Raw genomic sequence first — 14,036 nt, forward strand, 5'->3', positions numbered from 1 at the left:
CTGTTGCTTAAAAATCTGTTGTAGCAATGCAACTTCCCTAACACGAAGCGTCTGCAACTTCTCCAGAGTCTCTGCCCCTGCCGTCAGTTCGGCATCGGCTACTGGTACCCCTTTCCAGACACTCATGGGTAGTGCCTACCTTTACCAACATTCTAGCACGACTATGTTACCTGGAGTTACGGACCACAGCCAGATCTCCACTTCAGCTGCTTCCTATCCAGGTGTTCTTGAGTGGGACATCACAGCAAGCACTGAAAAGAATTCTTCTTCACTCGGAGACTTTACTCTGGCACTCACTGACCGGCATACAGCTGCTTCCTCCATGTTTCTGGCAGCCCAGTATGATAAAACTTCAGACGCCAATAACATGGTCCCTCTACATCCATCGCTTTCTGCCAGCCTTGCTCAGGGAACACCATCTCAGATTCCAAATCAGGGGCAGAGCCACCTGTCACTTACCTACCAGGAAGGAAGCCAGGTATATTACTATAACCAAGGCACACTGGGGTCTTTACTGTATGGAGAACTTGGCTCCTGCCCGCAATCCTATGGCTCTGTGTCATACACAGGAAGTAGGGCCTCTGTGCAACCAGAAATGGGAATGGGACTGAAGGAGATTCAGCCCACAAATATCCGACCACCAGCTTCCACCTCTGCAATCTGCCACCCTGTGTCTGCTCAACGCATCACAGAAACAAGTTTTCAAGGTGAGTACACAAACGGCAGAGAAAGTTGAAGAATGAGGTCGGCATTCAAAAATGGGGTCAAATCGACAGCTGGGAAGGGGTGTAGAGACAGGTAGAATTTAGATCCTGAGCCTTTAATAACCACTACCTTCTCTCAGTGCTCTCTGTTTTTAGACTCTATGTAAGAACACCTAGGGCTTCCCTGGTGGCGCCGTGGTTAAGAATCCGCCTGCCAATGCAATGCGGGGGACACGGGTTCGAGCCCTGGTCTGGGAAGATCCCACATGCCGTGGAGCAACTAAGCCCATGTGCCACAACGACTGACCCTGCATCCTAGAGCCCGTGAGCCGCAACTACCGAAGCCCACGCGCCTAGAGCGCATGCTCCGCAACAAGAGACGCCACCGCGAGGAGAAGCCCGCACACCACAACCAAGAGTAGACCCCGCTAGCCGCCAACTAGAGAAAGCCCGTGCACAGCAATGAGAGACGCAGTGCAGCCAAAAAAATAAATACGTAGAATAAATAAGTTCAAACAATAAATAAATACATAAACATAAATTACAAAAAAAAGAACACCTAATGCAGGTGGGAAGGTGGGAGGGCCACTGTAGAGGTCATCTATGCTACATGTCCAAGAACCCCGAGAGCACACCAATCGGTACCACACTTTTCACTGCTGTAGCCGATCATTCCCCCTGTACTACCACACTGTAGCACTCCCTTCCCTCATCTACTGCTATAGTCTCTTTGGAAGGTGTTTCAGAACTCTTGTTATGAGAGTGCCAGTTGAACTGTCCTCACTTCCTTCATTTATACCAGGATTGAAGACCTTGTGGTCCGAGATCCTGTCCAGAGAGCAAGCAGGCTAAGACTCTGTCTTTGTTGATGTATTTCATCAAAAAGGGCTCTACCCCCTCTCCTACTTCATGGTGTGAAGTGTTCTTAGCCTCTCGGGAAAGTGGGGAGAATGGAAAGGACCCTATATGAGAATGCTAGGCTCTGTAAAACATTTCAGGTTTTTAAAAATAAGACTCATTTTGTATTGGACTTACAACAGTCCTATGAAATACAAAGAAAGCCGAGAATCAGTGACAGGAAAGGATCACCAGTAAGAATTACAGCAGTCACCGCTTACCTCGTAGCATAGGGCACTGTCCATGATCCTTAAGAAGAGTTAGTAGAAATGCCTTGCCCATCTTGCCCCTGAACCCCTTGAAAGGTACACGACTGCTGTGTTGGTGTTTAGGGGGAGCATCTCACTTACCAGGGACTGACTTCTCCCTTGATTCCTCTGTAGTGATGGAGACTTCCCCGCTGATGAAAAATTCCCTGGGATTGCAACCTCCAAGCCAGACAGCTTTCCTATGGAATGACAGAGAACTTGTCAAGGTGAAACACCAGTCTGCGGGAGAAAGGGAGGAAGAGAATGATGGAAATCGTTTCTGGGAAACTATTCTTACATTATGTGTTGTTTGTTCCCGGTAAATAAACTGAAATCTTCTTAACAGTAAAACAAAATCTAAACCACTAAAGCCAATAATACAGGAGTATAACTTTTGAAAAAAATTTCTTTGGCTGCGCAGCATGTGGGATCTTAGCTCCCCAACCAGGGATTGAACCCACGCCTGCTGCATTGGAAGCGCAGAGTCTTCACCACGGGACCACCGGGGAAGTCCCAGGACTATCACTTTTAAAGGAGAAGGTACAAACCCCTCGGTTCTATGAACTGGAGATTTTTAGTAAGAAGTCAATATATTTGTTGTTAGGCTCATTTTATGTTAGGCTGTCTCCCTGCACAGGATGCAGGCGCCTTGAGGATGGAAGTCATATCCCTCTATAGTACGTCCCTCTTCTTTCTGCTTTGCAGTTTGCTGCTCCACTTGCTCAACCCCACCTAGTAATAACCTATACTTCCCTTGTTCCTGTTTTCCCATCTGGAAAACAGACAAAAGGCAACCAAACAACGCAAAGGTCTCAACAAATAAGGGATATCCAAAACCAGAGATGGCCAGAACTTCTGTACCCCTGATGAAATAGTCCTCATACAAAACCTGATAATCAAATTCCTTAATGCTAGGAATCACAGTGAAAAATAGTATCTGAACTGACTTCTGTCAGATGAGTGAGAACTAAGGTTAATTCAGTGTATCTGAAGCATAGAAAGTGAGGGCAAAAGTGGCACAAGATGGGGCTAGAGAAGCAGAGAGGATTCTAGACCACGCAGAGTCTTAAAGGCCAACAGTGTGTTTTCTATTCTCAAAACAATGCTTGTGAGCGATGTTTATGAGCAACGTTCCAACTTGCTTTGAAGGTTTCTTGTGTGAAGAGTGGATTGGAAGGAAACAAGATATATGGACACCAGTTAGGACCTAATCGCAACAGACAGGCAAGTTCAGTATTAGGAAGTTGAGGAAGAGCTGGCTGACAGATTCCAAAGAAATTCAGGAGATGAACTGAAGCGGGCTTAATGGGGTAGGAGATGGAGGAAAGGAAGGTCTTAGGGAATTCAAGGGTTTACTGCACACATGAGCAAAGTCTCAAAATTAATCATTTGAACGTACAGAGGCGGATCTCCCAAATGACACCGGTTAGGAAGCAACGGTACGCCCTTTAGAATTCCTAGAGACAACACAAATCAACTGTTTCGATGGAAAATTCGGCGGGACTCTTGATTTCCATGGGAATACAGAGAAAAGAGACACTGATCTGGCTTGCAGGTATATTTAGGAAGTTGTTAGCCGGACATCACCTACTAGTATCATGTAAGTAGGCCGTCCGAAGTAGGAAGCTTAGGGGAAAAACCTGGAGGAAAACTTAAAAGCTTAAGCCACACCTCTACACTACACCACCTTTCACAATTTCTTCTCAGATAAGCATCATCCCCATCAGTGAAGAAACTCGTTCGTACCTCATAATAGGAAAAACAGGCCTAAAGATTCAATGTGTGTCTTGGGAGGTCCCATCTATGCGATATCTTCCTGGGACCAGAAAAGGCCCCAGGAAGATCCATCTCTGCACCCCTGAAAGCTTACCACCAAGGAAAATGACTAGGTCCATAGATTTCCTCCCTCAAACCAGCTTACCTCACACATAGATCATTAGCAACTCCGCCCTTACTCACATTATCACAGTCACAAGAGTGGTTAGGGAGAAAAGCACTAACCAGGGGAACTAAAACAGAGGCAATCCAGGCCAAGCTGGGCTGGTGGCAGATATCTTGCTCCTTACGCTCGGGTGCATAATGCGACTCACCACAGTGCCTTTTTCACAGACCCTTTTGAACGTTTCTCCACAGAATCCAACAGCTCAAGTTAGTTCATGACGCTTCAAGGTCAACAATCGTCAAGAGAAAAACATGCAATATGTCTTACAATGTTGGATTCCTTACAAACAGGACAAGGAGATAACCATGTAGACAAAACCAGAGCATTTGAAAACATCTGTATTCTACAAACACACCAGTGAATGCTATAAATAAGGTACTATGACATAAAACAAAATGAAAACTAGATGTGAGACTGTTCTCTTCAGTGTACAGACTTCATGGCAGTTGCTGCACACTATCTAGCTACTTAGATCTTTAACTCTCTGTTCTGTTAATACCAAATGAGGCCCAAGTGTGTCAACCTGTTTCCCACAGAAACCAAAAAGTCTACATGCATCTCTTTTCTCCTGTGCCCTTTCACCTTACCTGCTCCCAATTCTCCACCAACGTCCTCCTCTTTCTCTAATTATTCTCCTCTTCATTTTGCTTGGCCTTGCCCCCAAGCATGCAAGACAGAGAGTCCTAGAGGTCCAAGATTCTAGAGTGGCTGTTTGCAAGGCGGAGGAGATTACAGTAACTGCCACACTGTATATACTTCTGTGCAAAGAAAAAGGGACAGTGTTCAGAATGCCTCTCACATATAACAAGAGCTGGAGATGGCAGGATACCTGTGTGGCCCAAGGAACTAGAGCTAGCAAATTATGGGCCAAACAATTGCAACCAAAGGCTGGAAGAGGAAAGGTCTGCAACCAGCTCTGTCTCCTAGCTCTCTGGTATTTGCTGCCAACGGGCAGAGTCTATTTCGTGAAGCATCAAGCACTGAAAAGAAGACTCCTGCTGCTGGAAGGTGACAGGAAGTAACGTCCAATGCAAGATCAAGGCTTGTCCTCGAAGCAATGCCCATAATGGAAGAGAAAAAAAAAAGAGAAAGCGGAAGAGAAATGTTAAGTCGCAAGTCCAACCTGGCCCCCAGCCTAGCCCAGCCCAAGGAAGGTAGGAGTCAAGGAGAAGAAACTAAAAGAGAAGAGCCTTGGACCACAACATTCTCCACAAGGTACACTCAACAAACTTCACCCTACTCTTGAACCAAGTTACAAAGAGAGCTTCTTAATCCCTACTTTGGCTCCTTAAAAGCTGCTATCAGTTCACTCATTAGACACATATGATTTCAGAACAACTGTAATAGTTCAAACTAGATGGCTCTTTCCTTCCTAAGGATTATTAATTAAAGAAGATCTATATAGCTCTAAGTATATGATACATAAAATAGAATACTCTGTAGAATATAAGTAACTCTTAGTTCAGTGTATTAATGAACGTCTGTAAGAAATGTTGCAATGATTTCCCTAATGGAAGAGCCTGGGGGAGGTAAATCTGTCTTCTAGGATTTCCTCCCCAGAGCTCAGAAACTCAGGTGTTGTTTTAGCTCTCCTACACTCTCTTCACCCAAGCCCGCCTTCCTGTTGGGGATCGGACCTCCCTATTGGCTCTCTCATACCTTTCAACTGCCTGCTTTGTGACATCACTCTCCTACCAAACCTACTACCACTTGGTAGAGTCTTGGGGTTTCCGTGGAGCTGTTTGGACCAGTAACCAGTGACCTCTGTACTGGACACGTGCGCCGTTCAGCTGCAGCCACTCAGACATCCTCTAGTGTTGTCTCCTCATCCCTTGTACCTGCAGTGGATGCTTCCTCTTCTCTGACCATGTCAGGTAAGAAAAGAAACTTTGGAAAGTTTTGCGTTCGATTTCTTTTGCCCCTAAATTGAGTAGGAGATTCAAAATAGCATGGAATAATGAGGGAAAGTATTGAACTACACGTCTGGAGACCTAATTTCACTTTTGACTTTGACGTTTACTATCTGTGTGACTTTGGACAAATCACTGGCTGTCTCACAAAGCCTGTTGCTTTCCTTAACTGTTACGTTAGGATACCACGTTGGGTTGATCACTCTGATCCCCTTCTTTTCCAGTATTGAGCCTTAAAGGGTACCCATGTAGAAAACGAAATCAGACACTTCTCAAGAGTGTTTCAACAGAAACATAGAAAAGCCAGGGGACATAGAAAACTAGCAATATATACCAAGATGTTTCATCTCTAATGGTCTCCCTCCACTAGGATTTCGACTAGTTGAAAAGAGAGAATAGGGAGAGAGGATGGAGAGTACTGGGCTCTACAGGGAGGCACAGAGTCGAGCGTAAGGAAGTTTAGGATGGTTTTCATTAGCACAGGCCAACAGGCACCAAGAGATGGGAGAAAATGTAAGAATGAAGAGGGAAAGCATAGAGGAGCTCTCAAGAAAAACGGAGTTTGCAATGGAATGCTGATGGGAACCAAAGATTTTCAATTAAAGCAGAAACAGCACAGAGGGAAACCTGCTCAGAGCAGGGCAAAACCAAGTTGATGGTAGCAAACCCTTACATTAACAGACTAAGAAGGAAAGTAAGGCCAGAACAGGGGATCACCAGGAAAGGCAGCTTATCAGAAAAGTCATACTCCGTTTTCTTTCTTTTATTGCCTCTCTGAATACAGTTGGCCACTTGACAGTTTTGAATATAAACATTTTAGAAATACGTTTTAGAAATGATGCCTCCTATAAACAAGCAACCACAGTGGTTATCTAGGGGGCTGCTTTTCAGTGTTTTATTCTTTCTAATTTTTAAACTAGGTAGACATTTCACCAATTCAACATTTTAAGTGATATCTTCTAAATTGAATCAGAAGGACTATTTTCCTTGGTGTGATATGTAGGTTCTAAGGCAAGGCTGCTTTTCATTTTTACAGTTATTTCCTTCCTAACACAGAGAGCACATTGATCAACAGCCATCGTTCGCTTGTAGAGCTTAGCTACCGAAGAAGAAGAAGAAAAAGTCAAGCCCCACATCTCTAATTCCCCCCCCCACTTAGGGAATTCCCTGGCGGTCCAGTGCTTAGGACTCGGTGCTTTCACGGCCAGGGCCACGCGGCGCGGCCAAAGAAACAAAACAAACAAACATCCACGTTTATCGAAAACCATATTGTGGAGTCCTGTGGATTTTCTTACATTTGAAAATCTTTTTTAATTGGATTCTAGGCATGATGGTTTTTTGAGGTTTTGGGATGCCATCTTCTTGGATGCTGAAGATGATTCTAATCTAAGTTCTAGGATAAATCCAAAAACCTTCCTGATACATTTTAAGCTTCCTTTCTGCTTATTATATAAGCTATATTCATTGAAATATATATTTCTCCTAGGCTTAATACCTCTTACTTGCTGGGTAAAAATATGAAGGAGCACAATAATGAAACTCTTTTACACTTATTATTTTGCTGTCTGCTTCGTACCGGTTTTCATTGAAATACTTGTCTATATGTGTTGTGGCTACCTATACATGCACATTTATTGCATTCTGTTGCTTGTTATGCATTTTTTACTGACATACCTTCTCTGTCTGTATGCATTGGCTAGGAATTCATTCACCTCTATCACCTCCATCGTGTCTTCTGGTTAATAGTATTCACTAAAATAGAGTGGGCAAAATTCACTTTCATAATATTGCATGGATAGTACAGAATGCCATTTGTTAGTAAATTCATTAGGCTTCGATACTTGCCACATACCCCAGTTTTCATTAATATCTATGGATTTCTTTTTCGTTAACGTAATATGCTTGTCATGATTTTTCTTTGTCTTTCTAGAACTTATTGTATCTTCCTCCATATAAATCATACGCAATAGATCAGCTTATTCATCTATTAATTATTACTGCTATTATTATTGGTGGTGGTGTTATAACCACTTTATAGGTGAGGAATCTGAAGTAATCAGATAACTTTTCCCTTTCCAAAAGCACTTAAGAAATCCACTTTCGGGTAATCATTTTGAGGTAGGATGAGAAACCAGGCTTGAAGAGGGCAAAAATGACTCTTTCAATTCACCAGTTGGACTGAGCTGTACGTCACCTCTAGGTAATAGCGTGGGAACTGCACAAGCAAAGGGAGACACTGAAGACGACCATGGTAATAGCCGTACTGTTTTCTAATGGACAAAAAAAATGCCTATATTATAAGTTCTATTTCTCCTGCTTTCTGGCAGTATCATGCTCAGAGTGGAGTCCTGGCAAGGAAGTCAGGATACTTAGGTTCTGAAACCTGGTAATGATACTAACATAATGAGAGAACTTGAACAAGTCAACCCGACCTCTCTGAGCCTCAGTTTCCTTACTCACGAAATGAGACTGAGAACATCGAAGTTCTCTAAGGGCCTCCTAGTTCTAAAATGCTTCCAGTCTAGGAAATAGCATAGAAGTCAATACGAGTGCAGGCTGAAGGGAAAGACAGGGCAGGGAGAAGGTTGCTTCCAGCCTAGAGAACAATCTCTGAACCACACCACTTGGCTCTTCTGCCCGTCTGTGCCCAAGATGGGAGCACAGGCAGTGAATAGAGAAGAGTGGAAAACTGCTCAGTCCTTACAGCCATCATTAACTGTCTGATTTTGGGTTTCTCAGGAAGTAGTGATAGTAGAGGTGTCCTGATAGCAAGAACCTTCAGATGATGCCGTTCCTCAAACGTAGTGAGAATTTCTCAACCTCCCTGAGTTTTTCATGACCCTCTTGTTCTTACAGAAAATTTCCAACATCCATCTCTACTTGGAACTCTAAATTCTCTGCAGCATTCTCCTCCTGTGGTGAGCAATGCAACTTCCCTAACACGAAGTGTCTGCAACTTCTCCAGAGTCTCTGCCCCTGCCGTCAGTTCGGCATCGGCTACCGGTACCCCTTTCCAGACACTCATGGGTAGTGCCTACCTTTACCAACATTCTAGCACGACTATGTTATCTGGAGTTACTGACCACAGCCAGATCTCCACTTCAGCTGCTTCCTATCCAGGTGTTCTTGAGTGGGACATCACAGCAAGCACTGAAAAGAATTCTTCTTCACTCGGAGACTTTACTCTGGCACTCACTGACCGCCACACAGCTGCCTCCTCCATGTTTCTGGCAGCCCAGTATGATAAAACTTCAGACGCCAAGAACATGGTCCCTCTACATCCATCGCTTTCTGCCAGCCTTGCTCAGGGAACACCATCTCAGATTCCAAATCAGGGGCAGAGCCGCCTGTCACTTCCCTGCCAGGACGGAAGCCAGGTATATTACTATAACCAAGGCACACTGGGGTCTTTACTGTATGGAGAACTTGGCTCCTGCCCGCAATCCTACGGCTCGGCGTCATACACAGGAAGTCGGGCCTCTGGGCAACCAGAAATGGGAATGGGACTGAAGGAGATTCAGCCCACAAATATCCGACCACCAGCTTCCACCTCTGCAGTCTGCCACCCTGTGTCTGCTCAACGCATCACAGAAACAAGTTTTCAAGGTGAGTATAACAAACGCCAGAGAAAGTTGAAGAATGAGGTCGGCATTCAAAAATGGGGTCAAATCGACAGCTGGGAAGGGGTGTAGAGGCAGGTAGAATTTAGATCCTGAGCCTTTAATAACCACTACCTTCGCTCAGTGCCCTCTGTTTTTAGACTCTATATGAGAACACCTAGGGCTTCCCTGGTGGCGCCGTGGTTAAGAATCCGCCTGCCAATGCAATGCGGGGGACACGGGTTCGAGCCCTGGTCTGCGAAGATCCCACATGCCGTGCAGCAACTAAGCGCATGTGCCACAACGACGGAGCCTGCATTCTAGAGCCCGTGAGCCTCAACTACCGAAGCCCGCGTGCCTACAGCCCATGCTCCGCAACAAGAGAAGCCACCGCGATGAGAAGCCCGCACACCGCAACCGAGAGTAGCCCCCGCTAGCCGCCAACTAGAGAAAGCCCGTGCACAGCAATGAGAGACCCAGTGCAGCCAAAAACATAAATACGTAGAATAAATAAGTTCAAACAGTAAATAAATACATAAACATAAATTACAAAAAAAAGAACACCTAATGCAGGTGGGAAGGTGGGAGGGCCACTGTAGAGGTCATCTATGCTACATGTACAAGAACGCCGAGAGCACACCAATCGGTACCACACTTTTCACTGCTGTAGCCGATCGTTCCCCCTGTACTGCCACACTGTAGCACTCCCTTCCCTCATCTACTGCTATAGTCTCTTCGGAAGGTGTTTCAGAACTCTTGTTATGTGAGTGCCAGTTGAACTGTCCTCACTTCCTTCATTTATACCAGGATTGAAGACCTTGTGGTCCGAGATCCTGTCCAGAGAGCAAGCAGGCTAAGACTCTGTCTTTGTTGATGTGTTTCATCAGCAAGGGCTCTACCCCCTCTCCTAGTTCATGGTGTGACGTGTTCTTGGCCTCTCGGGAAAGTGGGGAGAATGGAAAGGACCCTATATGAGAATGCTAGGCTTTGTAAAACATTTCAGGTTTTTAAAAATAAGACTCATTTTGTATTGGACTTATAACAGTCCTATGAAATACAAAGCGAGCCGAGAATCAGTGACAGGAAAGGCTCACCAGTAAGAATTACAACAGTCACCGCTTACCTCGTAGCATAGGGCACTGTCCGTGATCCTTAAGAAGAGTTAGTAGAAATGCCTTGCCCATCTTGCCCCTGAACCCCTTGAAAGGTACATGACTGCTGTGTTGGTGTTTAGGGGGAGCATCTCACTTACCAGGGACTGACTTCTCCCTTGATCCCTTCGTAGGGATGGAGACCTCCCCCCTGGTGATGAAAAATTCCCTGGGATTGCAACCTCCAAGCCAGACGTTTTGTGTGACACAAAGTCAAGAACTCCCCAAGTCCTGCAGTAGCAGAAACAGCCACATACTTGAGAGTAACCCACCATCTGAACTTGGGGACATTTCAGTGACAGCTCCAGTCCAGAGTGCCAGGCGTCTCCTGGCCCTGCCTCCAGCTCCAAGCCAGGGACAAATAGAGAGTAAGCACGTGGATGATATCAAAACCAAGCTTTCAAAGCCTCTGGATGCCTACCAGATCCCAACAGAGAACCAAGATCCTCCACTACTCCCTTTAGGAATCCCTGATATTCACCAGCCGCTGGCCTGCACCGATCCCCTCAGCCAAGAGGAGCAGCCTGGTTCTGAAAATGCTGATCTGGGAGAGAACAGCCGGAGTCGTCAGGACCTAGGGACACTTGAAAATGGGATTGAACCTAGCAGTGGTCTTGCAGACATTACTACACTGGCGGAGGATATTCACCTTCCCCAGCTCTTTAATCCTTTGAAAGATCTTGATCAATCCCAAGGTCCCAACGTGATCAAAGCTAAAGACACCAGAGCCATTAAGGTGAATCAGGTGCAGGAAAAGCCAAGTGTCATAAAGGTTCCCTCTGATCAACCCAGGAAGAACAAACAGAAAGCCTCTGAGCCTATCAGTGGCGCTCCCAAGGCCAAAATCCAGCCAAAGAATCCAGAGTGCCTGTTAGGGGGAGAAGTGGTTATATGCCACGCTGCAGTCAGTGACAGGGCTCCTGTGAACACGGCCAAGCACTCTCAAGGCAAACCTCAGAAAGCTGCATCCAGAAAGATCAGCAAAACTAAGAGCCACGGGCAGGAAAAGACCAAAAGGACCAGAGGGAGAAACAAGGCTGAGGAGAACAAGCAGTCAGGGAACAAAGTCAAGGCAGAAGAGAAGCCAGCAATCCCCCACACGAAGCGAAAGGAACACCAAACTGAGCTTCTCCAACAGAGCTTTCAAAAGCCTCGAACCTCCCTTGGCGTGCGCATGCTGGAGTCTGTGAAGGTTCTTCATGCGCTGGGGAAGAAGAATGAGACGAAAACTGGGCGCTCTTCCTGTCGGCTCTTGGGAAAGTCAAGCAACCCCAAAGACCCCCAGCCACCCCCAGCTATCCAGCCATGGCGGCATACCCCACGTGAGGGGAAGGGTCCTGAGAAAACGCAAGTCCAAGCCCAGAAACCAGACAGCAGTGCTGAAACAGAGTGTCCGTCTCCAGCCCAGTATGAGCGGCCTCCTCCTGGGAAGGTCAAGTTGATACCTCTGCCTTTTTCTGCCTGGGACAAGCCTCAAGCTCGACCCGCTCCTCGGAGGCCACAGTCTCTGGCCTCACATCGGCCTGCTGGGGCTTACCGTGCCCAGCCTGGTTCTACTGACTCAGCTCAACCTGCTGCAGCCAATTCATCCCAGCCAGCTCCTGCCTCTTTGCCAGGCCCCGCCAAACCAGCTCAGCCAACTGTGACCAACCCAACCCAACCGGCTTGGCCCAACCATACCCAGCCTCGTGTCCCTCAGTCTGCTGCTCCTAGGCCTGCACCCTCCAAAACTTCATCTGGCGCTCCTCTCCAGCGGGAGCCTGTTCCCCCTGCTGTGAATAAGCGCCAGTCCCCACCCAAGCTCCAAACCCACTTTCTACTCCAAGACTTCAGCAAGCAACGAGTTCCATGGAGGGAACCCAACGTGCCTGAGCCAGTCATGTCAAAGCCCATCGAACAAGAGCAGAGGCCAGAGCGAGAGGCCATGAAGAGGCGGGCTCAACAACAACGGGAGAATGCTGCCAGATACACCTCTTCGGGCAAGCTGCAATTTTTCACCGAGAGGGAAAACGAAATGGAAATTGCCGACTACTACGGATACGTCAAGTGAGAGCTGCTAGGATTCTTGGTGCCACCTTGGCTACCAGCTGTTCTTCCATACACAGGTAAGACAGGTATAGAACTGAATAAGTAAATGGAATACAATTAATAGACGAGTAACAAACCTTTCGAATTTTCAGATGCTGCTAACTGGGGCGTGAGAAAGGAAGGACTGAAAGTTGGATGGGAGAATGAAGGAAAGGGGTAAAAACTGAGCAAAGAGGAAGGAACTTGGCCCAGGGCTAGGAAGGCCAAAAGAGACGTATGGATTTAGGAAAGGAAGCAGGAGCGAGGATGAAATGGCAGAAGTAAAAAGCAGGGTCAGAGGTCTGGGTTGAAAGAACACAATTGGAGTAGAGTTGAAGGTGACAGAAGATGAGTCTAGGTTTACTAGGAGAAATAGAAAAAGTCTCTCGGGGACGCTGGCCTTAAGTCTCACAACCACCAGATAGGTATTTCAGAAAACAAGAGGTTCAGGACACATCTCTGAAAGGTCTGAGTTGCCTTATTCAGGTGTGACTGTAGTGGGGGAATAGGGAAATCTACCAGAGAAGTGGCTAGGGCTCAGAGTTATCCTAGGGGCAGCTGACGACAGGGGCAGAGCCAAGGGAACTGCTGGATCAGGAGGCCCACGAACAAAGCAGGGGCATAGCCGCCTGTCACTTCCCTGCCAGGAAGGAAGCCAGGTATATTACTGTAACCAAGGCACACTGGGGTCTTTACTGTATGGAGAACTTGGCTCCTGCCCGCAATCCTACGGCTCGGCGTCACACACAGGAAGTAGGGCCTCTGGGCAACCAGAAATGGGAATGGGACTGAAGGAGATTCAGCCCACAAATATCCGACCACCAGCTTCCACCTCTGCAGTCTGCCACCCTGTGTCTGCTCAACGCATCACAGAAACAAGTTTTCAAGGTGAGTATACAGACGGCAGAGAAAAGTTGAACAATGAGGTCGGCATTCAAAAATGGGGTCAAATCGACAGCTGGGAAGGGGTGTAGAGACAGGTAGAATTTAGATCCTGAGCCTTTAATAACCACTACCTTCTCTCAGTGCTCTCTGTTTTTAGACTCTATATGAGAACACCTAGGGCTTCCCTGGTGGCGCCTGCCAATGCAGGGGACACGGGTTCGAGCCCTGGTCTGCGAAGATCCCACATGCCGTGCAGCAACTAAGCGCATGTGCCACGACGACGGAGCCTGCATTCTAGAGCCCGTGAGCCTCAACTACCGAAGCCCACGTGCCTACAGCCCATGCTCCGCAACAAGAGAAGCCACCGCGATGAGATGCCCGCACACCGCAACCGAGAGTAGCCCCCGCTAGCCGCCAACTAGAGAAAGCCCGTGCACAGCAATGAGAGACCCAGTGCAGCCAAAAACATAAATACGTAGAATAAATAAGTTCAAACAGTAAATAAATACATAAACATAAATTACAAAAAAAAAGAACACCTAATGCAGGTGGGAAGGTGGGAGGGCCACCGTAGAGGTCATCTATGCTACATGTACAAGAACCCCGAGAGCACACCAATCGGTACCACACTTT

At 46.7% G+C, this 14,036-nt stretch overlaps 1 protein-coding gene and 1 pseudogene across 2 annotated transcripts in view; one reads left to right on the forward strand and one right to left on the reverse strand.

The window, feature by feature from the left end:
- The window catches only part of LOC309622127 (uncharacterized protein), a gene marked incomplete at its 5' end in the record, with an annotated part of 68,313 nt that overhangs the window by 15,505 nt on the left and 38,772 nt on the right, over positions 1-14,036 (reverse strand). Inside the window, one exon of the mRNA XM_082409280.1 lies at positions 1,952-2,089. Coding sequence (XP_082265406.1) covers positions 1,952-2,089 — 138 coding nt within the window. The remainder of the gene's footprint in view (positions 1-1,951; positions 2,090-14,036) is intronic.
- Positions 5,626-12,501, forward strand: LOC309622126 (uncharacterized protein C2orf78 pseudogene; annotated as a pseudogene). The gene is made up of 3 exons: positions 5,626-5,665; positions 8,558-9,307; positions 10,586-12,501. The product of its transcript is annotated as an uncharacterized protein C2orf78 pseudogene (transcript).

Source organism: Balaenoptera borealis (assembly GCF_965194805.1).
Source record: "Balaenoptera borealis genome assembly, contig: HAP1_SCAFFOLD_1595, whole genome shotgun sequence".
Lineage (NCBI taxonomy): Eukaryota > Metazoa > Chordata > Mammalia > Artiodactyla > Balaenopteridae > Balaenoptera > Balaenoptera borealis.